This window comes from Pseudopodoces humilis, chromosome 8 (genome assembly GCF_049639895.1).
Source record: "Pseudopodoces humilis isolate 2021_Gansu_Grassland_sample_001 chromosome 8, ASM4963989v1, whole genome shotgun sequence".
NCBI lineage: Eukaryota > Metazoa > Chordata > Aves > Passeriformes > Paridae > Pseudopodoces > Pseudopodoces humilis.
In genome coordinates this window covers 26,948,733-26,966,808 of record NC_142207.1, presented here as the reverse complement: position 1 = coordinate 26,966,808, position 18,076 = coordinate 26,948,733, and the positions used below count along the sequence as shown (strand labels likewise).

General features: G+C 37.9%; 1 protein-coding gene across 3 annotated transcripts in view; it reads left to right on the top strand.

The window, feature by feature from the left end:
• SPATS2L (spermatogenesis associated serine rich 2 like) overlaps window positions 1-18,076 on the top strand; it is a 76,783-nt gene that overhangs the window by 39,780 nt on the left and 18,927 nt on the right. For all 3 annotated transcript variants that reach the window (XM_014249625.2, XM_005519913.3, XM_014249627.2), the window contains 5 exons: window positions 5,237-5,345; window positions 8,798-8,847; window positions 9,271-9,511; window positions 14,115-14,315; window positions 14,725-14,860. In XM_014249625.2, coding sequence (XP_014105100.2) covers window positions 5,237-5,345; window positions 8,798-8,847; window positions 9,271-9,511; window positions 14,115-14,315; window positions 14,725-14,860 — 737 coding nt within the window. The remainder of the gene's footprint in view (window positions 1-5,236; window positions 5,346-8,797; window positions 8,848-9,270; window positions 9,512-14,114; window positions 14,316-14,724; window positions 14,861-18,076) is intronic.

Genomic DNA, 18,076 nt, shown 5'->3' with positions numbered 1-18,076 from the left:
GTTCTGCAGGCAGCCCTCCTTCCCCACTTCACTTGCAGGATTTGGGAAAAATTGGGGGTGTAATGGAATTGAATGGTGTATATGTGTACATAAAAATTTGTTACTGACATGCACTAAAATTAAAGTAGGAAATGTCAGTGTTTATTGATAACCATAGTTATAAATTAATTTAGTTCATAACTTAGAGAAAACCTGTTGATCTTAATGTTTAGTACAAAGTGAAGGTGGATCAGCATTAGTTTTCCTAACCAAGCATAAGTAAGAATATTTCTTTCTAAGTGATCATAATAGTAACTTACTTCAAGGGGATTAGAGCAGCTGTGTTCAGGGGTTTCAGAACAGCCGTGAGCTTTCAGCAAAGAAGTTTAATTTGTCACTATGTCAGAAATACATAAACAAACTCTCTGAACCCCGGATATGTTACTTATTCACTAGAAACATCCTCTTTGAGATGATGCCAAGGGAAACCAGATGGAGCAGAGCAGCAAACAGGCAGTGATTGAGTCCACGTTGTTACAGTTGCCTGGGAACCATTTGAAACTTGACAGAGAACTTAAAGGGCTTAGAGGAATACACATCACTGTCAGCTTGGTTCTGCATGTGGAATAGGTAATCTGGTATCACAACTTCCAGGCAGGCTCTGTTTCTTTTTGAGCTTGACTTACCTGGAAACTCTTGTGAGTTGGGTATTTGTGAGGACTTAGAGTAAGCTGCCATGAGAGGGTAGAATTCAGTGTCCTTTCCTGTATGCTAAAATCCCCAGAAGTAACCTATTACTGATTCATTTAATTTTTATTTTATTTTATTGTGAGCCAAAACTTTGCCCCACATGAGATGTTTAACAATACTCATCAGAAAAATAGTCAAGTATATCTGATCAGACATTGGGGATTTTATTGTGAGGTAGAAGCTTATCTGAGGGGACATGAAACCTTTTTCAATTTTGATTCCACTTCTGGGCAGTCTTCAACATTTTTTGTAAGAGACAGACAAAAAACATCCTCATGCCTGTGGAATTCTGGTCCTGATGAGGTACAGTCTGGCTCAAATTGCAGCAAGCATTAGCAGGACTTGAGCTCTGGATCATGGGTATAAATGGAGGTAGACCTGGGTTCCCTTTTTCATGTTCTCGACTGTATACAGGTTTTTTCCAAGATCACAGATTTATATTTTAGATCTGTGATTGATTTAAGATAGCTTTTGTAAGCTGAAATTCTGAGGAAGTTTTCTTAGTAATACACAAAGTAAAGTGCTTTCGTGTTAGGCTGCAGAAGGGAAAGCCCAGGAATTTAACTACTGTCAGAGGCAGATTCTCAACTAATGCTGACATTAATAGCATTAATTATCTGTGGTTCTGAAGGTATGTTTCTGAATTCTCTTGGTGTCCTGGAATGCTGTCTATCATCCAAATGATGACAGCAGTTCATTGGGAACCTACACTGGATAAAAACAGGATGTTTCACAAAATACTTAAAATAATTAACTTCCCTGTAGTCTTGTCTGGTAATGCTGTTTCTCCTATGATCAGGTTTCAGTAAGTAGGAAAAAAATGTTTTCTCCCACATATATGGAAATCTAATAAAGTAGACTGCTAAGTTAGCCTTTGCAGAATGGCATTAGTGCAGTACCATTACCTGGTAAGAGATTCTTTTCCTCTGGTACTTTCTTTCATACTTTAGGATGCTAAATATTTTTAAAGGAGTTGTTGAGAAGCCATAAATACCAGATTATTCTAGTTGCATAATCTGTTGTTTACATATTAAGAAGATAGATATTCTTGCTGAGTTTGAGGACTATGAGTTTAGAGAGGGAAAGTTAGGAGCTACCTCCTGCCCTGGCATCATCCTGTCACACCTGTAATAAAAATGAGCTCTATACAGTTTTTTGGGTTGGGACTTCTCTCAAGCAACTGGAGGTTTGTAAGTAAGTGAGGGTATGTATAGCTGTACTAGCACAAGGGCTGTTCTATCACCTGAGCTGGCAGGTCAACCAGAGAGGAGCCAGCATACCTGCAGTGCCTAGATCCAGCTCACATTGAGCCCTTCCGTATAAGTCCATATTGTCAGCATATATACACAAGAGAAGCAGATTAAAAAAGTCTAAGCAACTTCTGATTTGGGATTTCCTAGGTCTTGGGTGCTTTCCTTTGCAATCTGATGTTCTTTTCCTGAGGGATTCTTTCATTACACTTATAAATTTTTTTTATATTTTCCAAATAGATAAACAAATGTATTTTTTGTGCAACAGTCAACAAAAAATATTTTCGAGTTTTGGCAGTAGAACTGTTGAGCTTTACAGTATATTAATTCCCTACATCAATTTTAGTCCAATTTTTGTCGATTAGTAGTCCAACTAAACCAGGGCTGTGTCCACAGTTTGTCATATGCTAAATTTCTTTGCTCTGTACTGTTAAGCATTTTTCCTAAAATCATCATCCTCATTTTTTTAGGTTATCTCCACAACTAGAATGTTTCCATAACCTTTTTGTATTTAATTAAAGTACTAGTTGGATGAAGGACAGTTTAGCTTTTAATTCTGGTTTTTCTGTAATCAAAAAATTCCTAACAAAGATCACACAGTGCAAACAGAAAGCCTTCAGTTGATTTTGTAGTCTAAAATGTAGCCTTCCTGGCTGAGTGCTTGTGCATCAGTGTCCTCTGCTCTACAGATATTCTTCTTGTCTTTAAGAAGTTTCCAAAGTGCACTGTGTGGCAAGTTGCCTGATCCTCCAAGTGAGGTTTTAGCCTCACTTGGTTATTTCCAGATGCTTCCTGAGGCTTGCAGAGCTTTCATAGCAAAGTAGGATCTAGAAGCCATGTGAGATCCTTGTGCTTATGTTTAAAGTTGGTTAGAATACTCTAGATATTTCTTTTACTATTTTTCCTGTAAGCAGTTACCACAAGGAGATTATGCAATTTTGAGTAGGCAGAGAGACAATCCACATGATTGTGAAAGAAGAGGAGAGTTTTTTGTGAGGATATGAAGATGTAATCCACATGGTGAAAACGTTTGGGAGCTGCGAGCTTGAACATAAAATGGACTGCAGCTTGTGGCCTGCTCTACCTTAGTGTCTTTGCCAGCTTTTATTATGGAGCCAGCTTGATTCACACTTGTTGCAGCTTTATCAGTAAATAGCATGCCTGTGCCCATAATCACTAGAGTAATTAACTCCTTTTTCCAGTGCTTTCTCTTCACATCCTATTGATTTGAGTTAGTTTTCACTTGGCTGCCTGCAGTACATAGCAGAGAGTTGTATTCATTACTTCCTTCCCCATGCGTGCACGTCAGCTGAAGAGAGAAACTTGAGCAGACAGGGGATTTTCTGCATAGTTCCTGGCAACAACCACCTCTGGTTCAAGCAGTCCACTTGTCAGACTAGTCTGTATGAACTTCGACATGAAGTTACACCTGTTTGGTAGATATTCTAAAGCAGCCTCTGTTGGCTGGGGACCGAGTTTGTGGGCAGGCCTGGTGCAGTCGTGGTATGGCAACATTAGACAGAATGAGACAGGCCTTTGGGAAAGGCTCCTGGGGAAGTAGACAAGCACTTCAGCTCCACTGCTTTCTAAATTATGGGCTTGGCCTGGACTGCCCAAAGCTAGACTTGCTACCTGAGAGATGTGGGCAAACGTGAAGCTGCAGAGAGGGGCGTGATGGGATGATGGACAGGAGCACAGTGAATCATCCTAAGCAGCTGTACTAACATGCACCGAAACCAAGTATGAGCCTTTTGCAGTTCTAAAGCTGAGCTCAGTAGGCTCAGGGATCTGAGCTGTCCCATCACTACACTGAGAGAACCTGCCATGTTTCCAGAGAACCTGTGTACAGTAGTATACAGGACTGGCAAACACAGTGGTTGAGTGAGGAGTGGGGCGAACATACTACAGCAAAATAAGATTTTTTTGGTCAAATCTGAGTACTTAAGTGTTCTCAATCACTTCTGATGTCCCCGTTGATGGAGACTCCGTAGAGATTGTCTTTCAGCACCTAACTGGGCAGCTATGACAAGGTAGTATGAATGCTTTTGCCCTGTGAGCCAGCCTAATTCCCTTAAACAGCTCTACCTTCACATACTACCTTTTTGCAATTATATTTCACAGTACAATAAAAACACCAGGCTGCTTCACAATTAGCATGATGACATTGGGATGCAGTAAATAAAGTACACCCTAATCAGGGATGTATTCCCACAAAAGGATGACAAAGGAGGGTGCCAGATAAGCATTTGCAGGACAATAACAAGTTTCTGATTGTATGATGCTGGATATTGTGACACAAAAGCTCATAAAGCTAATTTGGAACAGCTAAACTGGTTTGGCAGAGTCTCTTATTTTTTATCATAGGCTTTTGTTTTGTTAATTATGTTTAAATATTTTTATTTTGGTCTGATCTAGTAAAATTTTTATAGCATTAAAATGAAACAGTAATAAAGTTTTATGTAACTATTTGCTTTCAGCTATAATATGTAGGGATGAGAAGATAAATTATCAATATGCTTCCAGTAGGAATACTTAACACATACTTAACATTAAAACATCATTAATTTAATTCTATTTGGTATCAATGGATACTGACAATACAGCAGTAGCAAATGCTGTGAAATTTAAGCATGGCATGCCAGAGTTACCTCATCCATCAGCAGTTTCCTGAAGGAAGCATTTGGGATCCCATGTCCTTTGTTCAGGATTTTGTTACACAAGCTTCCTAGTCACTTGTATATGGAGCAGCAAACTGAAATTATGTTGAATAGCCACTAGAACTTTTAGAAATTATATTGTTCTTTTTAGCCTCTGTCTGTTTTCATGCCCAAAAAAAACATCAGCCATAACTTTGATGTAGCAAGGCCATGCAAGAGCCTTGTTGAAGAAGTTGTGTGCTCACTAAATTTGTGTAGGTGATATGTCGAGACCTTTGGCAGCAAACAGACCTTTCTTTAGGAAAGAAGCGTAAGGCTAAATTCTGTTAGTTGAATTGAGCTAGTTCTTCTGCTGTGACTGAGAGTAGGATTTGTTTCCAGGATTACTGGCAACCAGTTCTATGATCTGATGTCATGAAGAGATTGCTTCATTATTTGCCCGGCTGGGTAGGATAGATGTTGCTTTGTGCAGATACATTGCTGTGTGTTCATGAGTACATCAGTGTAACAGGTGTTTATATAAACATGCATTGGCACAGAGGTACCTTGTAGTCTAAAAGAGTATGATAAATTCATGTTATTGTCCTCTTTTACTTACAGATCAATGCAATCCGATCAATTGTTCCGAACAAAAGCAATAATGAGATAGTTCTGGTATTGCAGCAATTTGATAACAATGTAGACAAGGCTGTTCAAGCTTTCATGGATGGTGAGTACAATGTACCTTTTCCATTAATGCAGGAGAAATTCAATCACATGCCAAAGTATTTGTTGTCTTTAGTGGCTCAAAATATATTCTGTAGTTCTTTTTCAGAAGAAATCTGATGTGTGACATTTGTTAATTATAAAAAAATTGATCCTCCTGTCTGTATCTTTGCTTCTTCCCAGTACAAGTTTGACATGGCCGTTCATCTCTTCTACCTCACTTTGCCATTTTTAAAGCCATTCTTACTGCAGACCTGCTTCTTTATTCTGCCTGAAAGTTAATGCTTTTTAAAGTAGTATGTCAGGAAATTATTCAGTATTGAAGATACAGTAGCTAAGAACAATTTGGGATAGTTCTGAAGCACATAACCAGGCCCCTAAACCTCTGAATTTGATGCATACATTGACATTCAAACCTCAATCTGAATTTTGCAAATAGCTTTGACATTTATAATGGCTGAACCAAGACTCCATTGAAAGTTCGAGCCATTTAAACCTGGATCCATATTTGTATTTTGCGTCATAAGACCATCTCTAATGAAAGGTCACTTGTATTTTAATAAAACTTTCCTGGTAAATATATAAAGTCAAGTATTTTAAACTTTCACCAGAATCTTTGAGAAACCCTTTGCAGAAGTAATAGCATATCATGAGCAATCTTTTCAAAATTTTTGTAGCTTAGGGTTACATAAATGATAGAAGTCTGGTGGTCTCAAAGGGCCCTTATATCTTAGAAATTTTTTCTATCTCTGTAAGTTGCTTAATTCATGCCTATTTTACTTCAGAATATTTTCAGGTTTGATTTGGAATAACTTACTAAAATGTATTAGCCAAAAAGCATCATCATATACTAGGAATTACCAATATGCAAAATGCAGATGCAAGCAAACCGAACTATTTATAAATATATCAAAATTCTTCCATCAGATCTATATGGTCCTTTTTGCTTCAGGCAGCTGCACAGTTACGTTCTGAGGGACATACTGAAATTGTATTTGTCTGTGCACACACACGCAGAGAAAAAGGAAAGTGTGATGCATCTAATAAACAATAATTTTGTTTTCCTGCAATGTATGTCCTGGGGAAGGTAGTAGAGGGTTGTTCTATTCAGTAAGTTGCTTTCACTTTATTTTCTCGTAAGTTACCACAGCCTGCTTGTGGCTTATGAATTGTTTCCAAAGGTTCCTCAAAAGAGGAAGTGCTTTCACAGCCGTGTGTCATCACCTGCTGTAAGGAAGGAACAGGGCAAACACAAGCTCGGCAAGAAGTGCAATAAAGTCATGAAGAAAAGCAAGCTGTTATACTCGAGTTCAGATGATCTTTGTTTGAACTTGACCAGTTCATGATTACTGTCCAGAAGTCTTTGTGAGGGAGCATGTGAAAATAGCTTTGGAAGGAGCAGAACAGATATGTATTCACACAGCTGCCACTGCAGATAGACTGAATAACTGAAATATTTTTTCACATGAATGGCAAAAATTGCTAAGATTGAAATAACACTTGCTGAGAAATCCTGCAGTGAAAAACATTGCTGTGACCATGGTGAATGGAAAGGTTGAGCCACCTCCATGCAGTGCTTCTCTCAGAGGTGCTGTTTGCTGAATCAAGAAACATTCAAATATAGTTTCCTATCTTGCTTCATATCTGGAGTGACATTTAGGTGATGCCTCTGTTATGAATTTTATTCTATATGTGAACTGTGATTTAAATGAAAGAGGGTTCAAATGTTTTACTTGCTATGCTAGTTTACCTAATTAAGCATAACCAGAAGGTCTGTTCAGCTGCTTTGTAGATGTGTTTGAGAAGATATACTGGTGGATTCAAATGAGGGTTTTGGAATTTGGACAGTTAGTGCATTTCCAATTGGAAGAAACAGAGGTTAGTTGGATGAATCCCTAAAGTAACTCTCAGCATGCATAGTATTCACAGGGAAGCTGAGGGAAGCAAAGCAAAGACACCACCAGCCAACTCAAAAAGGGTGTTGGTTGGTACTGTGAAAACACTTAACAAAGCGGTCACGTGAAATCACATATTTTCAGCATCATGGAGTAAAATGAGCAGCAAATGTCTATTAATTCATACAGAAATATGGTGCCTGTCAAAAGATGATGTACCTTTAGGAGAGGGGATTGTACTTACATGTACGTAAGTATGTGTGTAACTAATGATAAATATGTATATAGTTATACACGAAATAAAAGTTGTCTTAGCCTTCTAGCTGCATTGTCATGTTATCTAGTAAATAAAACACGACTTTGATGGATTCCATTAAAGTTTTTTCACAATTTAATAAATTTGGCTTAGCAAGATACGTAATCTTTCTTATTATGTGTGATAGGCTCACCAGATAATCTTGGATCTGGTTCATTGTGATAGAAAAGTAATTTTGGTACATCTGAAAATCTCACACATCTTTGGCTGAATACTAGTTGACAACTCATGGTGGTCTGAAAACAGCAATTCTTAATGCTAATATCAAGATTTCACTGAAAGGAGTGAGAAGAATGTCTGACTATGAAATCCACTTGATAAGGCTAATAATTGAGTATTTACTAAAATTACTAGATTTGTGAAGTGATGGTAAAGTGATTGTTAAATTCAAGCAGAAGACCTTTAACCTGATGGTGATTAAAAGTATTATTGTGGCAGATACTGCCCTAGTAGTTTGGATGACATTTCAAACTTATCATGAGATCTATTTTCAGAATTAGGCTCCAGGAGAACAAAATGATGATGTTAACTAGAAGAAGAGTTTTCTTTTAACATGGCAGCAGGCACTTGTCTGACCAAGGCTGTACGTGCTTTTTGTCCATAAGTTTATCTAAACAACTCATTGTGGCTGACAGGCAGAATTTCAATTATAACTGTAATTGCTTTTCAGTATAATTTTTTACCATTCTTTTCTGCCAGGCCTAAGTTTACTGCGTTTGTGTGATGCAGATTTCATGCAAGAGTCCGCAAAATTACTCTTTTGCATGCTAATTCTTTACTTTTCGTACTCTTGTGTCTTCTGAAGATATAACAGGTAACACATAGAAAATACATGATAAAAAAGAAGCATTTAAAACTTTCAGATGCTCCAGTCAGGGTCTAGACTATTTAGTGTACTCAGTGTTGACTCTGGGTGCTGAGATACTTTCCTTTTCAGGCAGGAGATTTGAGTGTTGATTTTTTCTGGGTCTTATGCTAATGTTTTAAGTCAGGCACACAATCGCTTTGTGCAGTGAAGTCCATAAAAAGCCTGTAGTGCCAAGTAGACCATCCACTGTAAGTAGTGTGATCAGAACAGGTAACTGAGAAGAAGAAAGGCAGCAGTGTCCATTTTGTTCTCCCCAAGTAAGAGAATTCACAGCAAATTGAAATGCTCCTCAGCTAGGGAACTGGAAACTGATCATGGACACACTGGTTCTTTTTCACAGCTGAACTTTTGTTGAAACGTTTCTTTTCTTTCTATAGGCAGCGCAATTCAGGTTCTAAAGGAATGGAATATGACAGGGAAAAAGAAGGTAAGAACTTGCTCTTGAGAGTCAAGGCATTGAAATCACTTGTCAGCTGTCTGTACTTGAATTGTACTTTGGGTCAGTACTTGGCCTTTTCCAGCACAGGTGACTTCATTCACACCTGTAGACAGTACTTGAAAGCAAATGTGTGCACTATTTTTAATCCTATTCTTCTGTCACTGTCTCACTAAGCCCAGTGTTCTGAACGAATTTCTGGGACAGCACACGTGTGTACCTGGGTGTGGGAGACAGACCCTGGACAAGCACGAGACAAATCCCAAAACAGCCCATGCACAGAAACACTTTTAATAAGAAACTGTATCCTGGATAGTCACAGCCACTTACAGGGTTCCATTCACTGATTTTATTTTGAGTTTGTATGATTTGCATTGAGTGATGTCTCTGTTCTTGCAATATTTCTCCATTTAGAACAATAGGAGAAAAAGAAGCAAATCTAAACAGCACCAAGGCAATAAAGATCCTAAAAACAAGAATAGTGGACCTGAGAAGGCATCTCAAGAGCCTCAGCAAATAAATGACTGTCATATGAATGGATGCCCTAAGGACAACTCTGGCCGTGGTTCTGCCAATCAGAAACTGGAAACCACTTCTCTTGAGAACAAAGACTCTGGATTTGTAGGGTCAGCTCTGGACTGTCCAGAAATCAGAGGTCAGTTCATCTGACAAAGAGCACCTTTTCAACTGGCCATAGCCAAGCCTTCATTGACATAAAGATTATTGTATTTTTATTGCTATGAAGATGTAGAGATGCTTTTGTGGAAAAATAATGCACATAACTGTTAAAGTCATGCCAATAGATTTATATCTGCATGCTGTTAATGTTGCAATATGTTTCCTTGCAAAATGTTCCTTTTTCTATAGACAGCCCAGCTGATACAGAATATTACAGGTTGAGTACAGAAGAATTCAGGCTTAGAAAATGGCTTGAGTGTCAAATTGTTAGCAAAATTATTGGGTCCCTCATGTGGGGTAAAGAAATCTGAGCACTGTGAGCTTGTGGCATATTACTGGATTTCTTTATTGCTTAGTCCAAACTAGTCCATTTATTCTTTTTCTCATCTTCCCTACACCAGCTAGTTACATTAGCCCTCCACTGGCTTTTCCTAGCAGGGAAGGGAGGGCCTTTGTGGTGTAGAAAGGCACTCTGATAGCCTTTCAGTACATGCATTTAGTTTCTTACATGTTCTAGTTATCTAGTTACCATTTCTGAAACTGGGAGGGGCAGTAAAACACAAAGTTCTTTCTCATTGTACTAAGTACAGAGTTACAGTTATTCCAACACCAGTGTGAACAAACTCACTGCTCTGGGACAGAAACTCTGTGAAAGTTTTTGCCTACAAGTTCATAAAACTCATATTTAATTGTTGCCAGTACTGCTAGTGTTTCTTCAGCTCTTCACATTTAGACATCTGACAGGCCTGGATTATTGCTGCTTCCTGTGTCTTAAGACCTTACCTTGAAATCCCTTTTTCCATGGTTGCAAATACAGCTCTCAAACCCCATTTTAAAGGAATGTGCTAAGGTAATAATTGTCCTGAAATGAATTATATGCTGCTTTCAGATGACTTTGATGGTGCCAGCCTCTGGTTAATTAACTTAAGACTATGTAACCTATAGCAGCCAAGCAAACTACTTACCAAGAAATTTTGTCCTAATTTGATGCCTCACAAAGGACCAGAGATACACTCCCTGCCCTTGCTAGACTCACACTTAATTTTGGATAAAATATGCCATAAGCCATAAAATTCTGCATTTCCATAATACTTAAAAGCATTTTTGCCACTTACTTTGCAGGACACAAACATCTGTGGTATAAATCGGACTTCTCAGAGTGACATTATTTGAAATTATATATGCATGAATAAAACTATCTAGACTTAATTGCCTGTACATGGGGAATGTTTTCTAGGGGATACAGAATGTAGGAAGAGTACCTATGCTGTTAGTGATCTTTTTATGGGTCAGTGGGATCGAATCCTGCTTTTTTCTCTTTGAAACAGTTAAGAGATAGTTGTACATATAAAGGGCAAAAAGTATCTGGAATTTTTTCTTTGCTTTTGCAAGTGGTGAATGAGAAATTAACATAGCTTTACAATTTTTTATTTCAACTTAAACACATCTCTCCTGTTTCAATAACAAGGGAGAGAGAGAGCTTTCAAAAACAAAAAAAAAAGAAGATAAAGGAAAGAAAATAGAGAGAAAGGAGAACCTGAAACTTTAATATTCAAGTTTCCCTTACGTAGTAAGGTAATTTCCTGGCAAAATTTTTAATGGAGAGAAGAAAATAATTTCTTCTTCACTTTCAGTTGCACTATCTTTGCAGTATCCTTTTCCTTGCAGTTAGTATAATAATTACTTTCCTAGGGTCAAAAGCCACCTATATTCATATTGTTACATTTGTGCCGAAGTGATCAGGATCCTTCAGGGGCCAGCAGCTTGTGCCCTTGCAGTTTCTGAGCAAGTCATACAGACTTTTTTAAAGCAGTGTAAAATGTTGAAGTGAGTCCAAAGTGCACCTGTTTCATATTGCTCTCTTGTGTTTTAATCTCCTTTGTATTGTCCTTGTCTGGTTTGTTTATTTTGGTTCCTTTCCTATCAAATGAATGTTACTGTAGTCATTTCACCCTCTCTTCAGAGGACTCACAACTCAGAAGGATCATAGGTGTCTGCTGAGAGTCCCTAATGCTTTCCTCCCTGTGAGAAACATGAGGTTGAAGCTTTGCCTGTATCAACTCCCAGACTGTGAGATTAGGACTTTTAGAGCCATAAAATCGTGGCAGCCTGGAAGGGACTTCAGAAACCAGAAGGGAGGGTGCATCATTTCTCCGTAGAAAATTAGGGAGGGAAACATTTGGCAATTTGCCTTTAATTCAGGTCTGCTTATTTCTTGCCGTTATTCCATCTTTCTTTTTCTTATACATCTTTAGTTGCTGTTACCCATTCTGTGCATGGTCTTGTAAAGAAGCAGTGTGAATGCACTGAAATGATATTTGGTGCTGCCTTGCCATGCTATTGCTTTTGCAGGGACATCAGTAAAATCAGATCCTGATCTTTTCCCTACTTACTTTTCATGTAGGAAGATTTTTAATGAATCTTTCAAACTTCCTGTTTGTTTCTCAGGGGACATACAGCTTTTTTCTTCTTTGAGCCAAAGAATCTATGAGGTTCACTTGATTTGAAAGACATTCAATGGCAAGCTACTGCAAAAAGATAAACCACTCATTTTGAAGATGGCAGCTCAGCAGATTTCAGAGCAAGTTAATCTGGGCTGTTGCCATTACTGGCAAGTGTGGTCATACTTGACTGTTAATGCAGCAGATGTCGCAGGATAGACTGGTGCTGAAGTTCCAAGGCACCACATACAGAACCATGTAACAGTTCACTTCCAGCTGCTCTTATTCAGACTTTTGACTTGTCTTGCAGGTATTTGAGAAGGGACTTTGTTACTAGATTTTGTTATACATATGTTTTAGCTGGTGCAAGTCTTCAGAGACTTGCTGCAGACTTTCTCAATCTATTTTTAGTTGTGTTGATTGTCTTCAGACAAATTTGAAAGTTCAGTTGCAGCATAAAAAACTACTGTTTGCTATCCTAGTTAGTCATCTTTCTGCTGGGTCTCAAAGTAGCTCGTGTGTAATTTTGGAAGAATCAAAGTATATTGCAGACAAAAGATGATCAAAAAGTTCAATTTAGAGTATAATCATTGTTCTAGGTGAGCTTCTTTAGGCAAAAAGCTGTCAAGTTTGTAATTTGTCTTGACAAGCGTACCAAAGCTGCTAATTAAAGGCAGTAAAAACAATTATGCACATTAACAACAGATTTCAGAAGATCAAATCTTAGGGACAGAACTGAAGAGCCCTGGCCTTTCTTTATAGGTTAGCTGATAGATTGCTGGTTTCCAATTACCTGTTAGAGTTATGTAGCAAGGGCAGCCTTAACTGAGAGTAGAAAGCCTTGATTTATAAAGCATTTTCTGTTTGCATTAGTGTGAGACACAGCCAGGGTTGAACAGGGTTAGTGGCAGTTCTCTCACAGGAGAGTTCCTCACCATGTGCAAGACCGGCGTTGGCATCAAACCTTTGGCATGTTCAAAGCGCTGCATTACTGGTATTTCTTGCTTTCACAGATTCACAGGTTTCTTTGACTTCTTTCACTACTTTCTTACCTACTGTTCTATGCCAGGTACCTTTTCTGTTTTCAGACTCATCCCTTTAAAGCCCTTAAATTCTGATTTAAAATATGAGCACTGATGTTCCTTCTTGTTTCTCTGGTGTTACATGATTGCCATTAAACATACCAAGATATGCTTTCCGCCTGTCCTAATGCCCAGCCAGAGCAGAAAGAAGTCACTAGTTGATATGCTGCACCTGTCCATGTGATATCCCAGCAGTGTTTATCCCATTTCGTGGGCCATAATCCAGCTGTTAATCTGAAAAGTCCCTTTTCTCTAGACACCATGCATCATCAGTTGAATAAAGTGATCTGTAGAAAGCATCTTCAGAATGAAGAATCATTCATTTGTTGAAGTGAGTACAAAAATGAGAAAAATTAGTTAACACAACAAATCACTTTCTATGCTTGTTTCCTTAACTAAAATTCACAGTGGCAGTAATAGCTGGCCTTGCCTGTCAGTTTTCACAGTCAGGCTTTGGCTGCTTGATCCTCTGTTATGATGCTGGTGTCTTGAATCCCTTTGGAGTTTTGGAAAGAGGAAACCAGGTCATCTTGTGGCAGCCAAACAGGCTCAGGCATTGTTATCTTATCCCTCTGAAGCTGTTGAACCCAGGAGCCTAATCTTTGACATACTTCCATTTCCTGCTTGGTTCCTCTTAGCAGCAGCTTTTGATAGAAATCTTGTAGTCAGGCAAGGTAAGTATTTCAGGTAGGAATGTTTTAATCAGTGCTTTTAAAATGCTGATAAAATTAGTGACATTTTTTGTGTGAGATAGATATATAGATATATTTGGGCAAATATTATAATTGGTAGCATGCTTTTTATGTTATGAGGTATTTTCCCTATTGGGATGAAAGGGTTGATTTTTTATTGAGTTTTTCTTTTATACACTGAAATAAGGAGGTGTTGCAATTAGTGTTTAATTACCAAAAAAATTTAATTTGTTGTCATAGCTCTCTGAGGTTTTATAGAATGTGTGCCAGGAAAACACCATAAAGTCATTCTGATTTAACAGTAAGGCTTCATACCTTTCTTCATCTTACAACTCCCTATTTTCTTCCTTAATGCTTTCTTGCAGACAGAGAACAAGAACGCCAGAGAGTATCTGTGGAATTAAACCCAAAGACTATGAATGGAGTAGAACAGCATGAGCCCCTTCAGCCATCAGTTCAACTCCCATGTAACCTAGGCAGGCCAAAGTCAAAATCTTCCTCAGTTAAATCACCCAGTGTGTCTACCCAGCTTGAAACAAAGACAGATGATTCAGTCAAAAAAAGAGGTAAATTTGGTCTTTGGTTGCTATGTTCCGAGGTCAAAAAACAGCTGAGAACTCTAGGAAAAAAAACTAAATTCACAAAGGTTAAAAAGATGTTTTGGGAAGTACAAGCAGAATTATAACAAAATTAATAAAACCTTTTATGGTCTATTTAACATATTAAGCAGAATGATTTCAACTAGTAATGCCTTTCTAATATTTATTTGATTGGGGGAATGTATTTCAGCAAGCTTGTTTAGAAACTGAAGAGCATTAGGGAGGGACTATGGAAAAGTTGGATTTATGGACTTAAGTAGAATAACCACTTCATTCTAATCTGAGCAAATAATATGTTGAACTATTCCTGGTGCTTCATTCAGAAAAACTAAAGCCAACTTTCTGACTACCGTGCAATTTTTATTTTCTATTTTAGGGCCAAACATTGAAAAGTCAGTAAAAGACTTGCAGCGTTGCACTGTTTCTCTAACCAGATATCGTGTGATGATCAAAGAGGAAGTGGATAATTCAGTGAAGAAGATCAAAGCTGCTTTTGCAGAATTACACAGCTGGTAGGTAAATCAGCTGCAGAGATCCATCAGCTCCACTTAGAAAGGGACCAATTAAGCCACTGGCATTAGTGGAGAGGGGTCATTTACACCCTCTTTGTTTGCTGCATTTGGTTTCATAACAAAAAAAACATGGTGCCATTAAGTAATGACACTCCTCATGAACCAGGAAGTAATATGTGCATATATTGTATACATACATAAAGGTCTTTGAAAAAAACTCAGGTTTTTTTATTCCTATATTATTCATCATGACCTAATTCTTTTGCATCAGATTCAGTGGCAACATATATGAGCAAATGAAAGCTGTTCTAAATATCCTGTCTGGGATTTTCTGAAGTCTCTTTTACCTTCTTTAAATTTCTTCTTTCTATACTGCATCTTTGATCTTATCTCTTTTGGCAGACAGTCCTTTACTGTCTCTTCAGGTTCCATCATCTTTGCTTCTTATCCTACCATTGTTCTGTTAACTTTCCCTCATAGTTCCTTCTAAGTTTCCCATCCGTCATTTAATTTCCAATTTACATCTCTAGTTCATTCTTTTTCCTCATTTTTTGTCCTCAATCTATTTTTTCCATTATCATTTTGATTACTGATGATCTTCAGCATTTACACCTCTCAAAACTTATAGCAGAAATAATTGCTGTAGTAGCAAGCTGTATATTTGGTATATTCTTGTGATAGAAAAGTATTTTCTGCTTTGAGTTTCACTCGGCTTTGGTTAAGCGTAGATGGGATATAAAACATATGAATTAGTGTCAAAGTAAATAGAGGAAATACATTAAAATGTATGATGCTTGGTTACAAATCAGAGTGAAAAAACTTTCTCCTTTAATTCAATCACAGTATTTGTCAGTGTTTTTATGAATGTATCTTATAAAAGAGCAGTAGTATTGGCAAAAGTTTGTTAGCTCTGGACTTCAGTGGGTGTATTCATTGTCTTCAAAGATGAATCTAAAATTACTTAAGGGCCATTGGGGCTACACTTCTATATGGGCAGAAAATATAAGGGCTGCGGAGCTGATTTTGGGGAAGATTCTGGTTCACTGAGCCCCCAGTGTACTTTACTGTATAGCAGGGGAGCTGTGATTACTCATTGTACTAAATTCAGTAGCATTGTCAGGCTTGTTCTGGAGCCATTACAGTATTTTTTGCTTATAAACTTAAATGTAATAATAATATTGTTGGGATAGAAAAACTGAGCAAAGTTCATCAACTCCTTGCACCTTTTTTTTGGTAGTTCTCAGAGGGGACCTTTTCTCTGCGAAAACTATAGTTGGATTTTGTTTGCTGTGTAGCTCACACTTTTTGTATTTTTGGTAGCAGTGTTAAAAATACCTTATGTCACATGTCTCACCTTGGTTGCAGGCAGTCACAGGCAATTCAGTCTTTAAGCAATCATCACTCTGGTCATGGAACAGACTTAGAATTCTTTTATGATCTAAAAGTGCAGGGAGGTGGTAAGTTCAGAACTGAAATTCTTCATTCTCCATGTGGTCGTTTTTTAGTTTGAAAAGCAGTGAAGTGTATTGCCTAATACTAAAATACCCCGCAAGAATTTGTAAGTGCAAGTACTTAAAATTATGAAAATAGCCTGGAAAACTTTTCAATAGGCTTAATTTCATTTTGCCTCTACCAGCTTCAGTGCCTAAATTATTGAAGTGGAGTCTGCTGGAAGCTCTAGAATGTAACAGATCTGTGGCCTGAATATTTGTGCCTCAGCATAACATTGCAACGAGGACAGTACAATGTCAGGAGATGTTTATGGAAATCTCAGTGCTGGCTATGTTGCTTTTGGCAGCTCATAAGTCTGATATTTAGGTTTTTCTTCAAATGAATGAAGGGGATTTTTTGTTTAAACAGTAAACTGCCTGGCTTTGTTAAAGAGAGTTTTGTGATATTTCATATGATCTTGTGGCCTAAACTTTGAAGAAGATAGGCACAGCTGTTTTAATGCCTTGTTTCCAAAAATTCCCTGACAACTGCTGTAGATTTACTGGATTTGGGTAGAAATCACCCAAACTAGTGATAGATACAGCTTCAGACTTCATACAAGGATCACATTGTATTCCTGAGCTGCATTCTTTAGTGTGAGTTAACTTTCATGGGAGTTTCCTTGCTCCAGAATTAAACAAAACGTCCCCAGTGCTAGCAGGAGGATAAGGTTCTAAGTGAGCATATTATTACCCTCCTTTGGCATGGAGTTTCACTGTGACACAGACAACTTGTCTGTCATGGAAAAATTAAGGAATTTGGCTGAAGTGTTGCTCCCAGAATGGTATGGAGTGACCAAAGCAAGGGCATGATGTCAGGTCTCCATTGCGATTGTGATTCCAAAGCTTTTTCCAAGTTCCTCTCCCAGTTCCTGCTGGACTGTGGGCTGGTTGAGATGGACAGCAGATAGAACAGCCACCAAGTGCTGTCTGTGTTCAGAACTGCCAGGAATACTGGAATGAGCTCAGTGCTGTAACCCCTTCCTGTTACACGCAGCTGTCACCACCTAAGGGGTTTTAGTGAAGCTAAATGAAGTCAGAAGATTTTATCTTGCATTGCATCTGAATGCTGAAACACATACTAATTTGTCTCTTTTAGGTTTATTTTTTTTCCTCTGATAATAGGATATATGACCAGTTTTGTGTCCTTTTTTTGCTATCAAGGCCAGAATCAAAACTGCATTACAAGAGTCAGTAATATTTTTGACTTTCTGCTTATCTGTTTTGGTTTTTTAAATCTTTCTATTATTTTAACAATCACAGAAAGAATGAAGAATGCAAAGATAATATAATGTATCTTCCTCCAACTTCCAGACAGTAAATGAAACCATTATTACAGAGTTAAATGAATAGCACATGGGGCCTAAGATGTCCTGAAATCTTCAGCAGCAACATTCACAAGAACATCTCCTTTTAACAGGAGAGACTATTGAGTTCACTCAGTAAAAATCCACATTTCTCTCTGGTTCAGTATTTCACAGCTTGATCTAACCAATAGGGAAGTTACTTATGCTACTATTTAAAAAGTCACCTATCTGGCAAAATAGCACATACCCTCCCACGATCTGAAAAACAATGCTAGGGAGCAGATGTGCTGTGAGCCCCTGTAAAAGCTTGGGGGGAAAATGCAATGTTTGCTTCAGTTTTGACTTTGTAGTAAAATGGGGCAAATAACAATCCCAGAAAGATGTTTGTTTAAAAACATTGCATTGGGCTCACTTCCTCT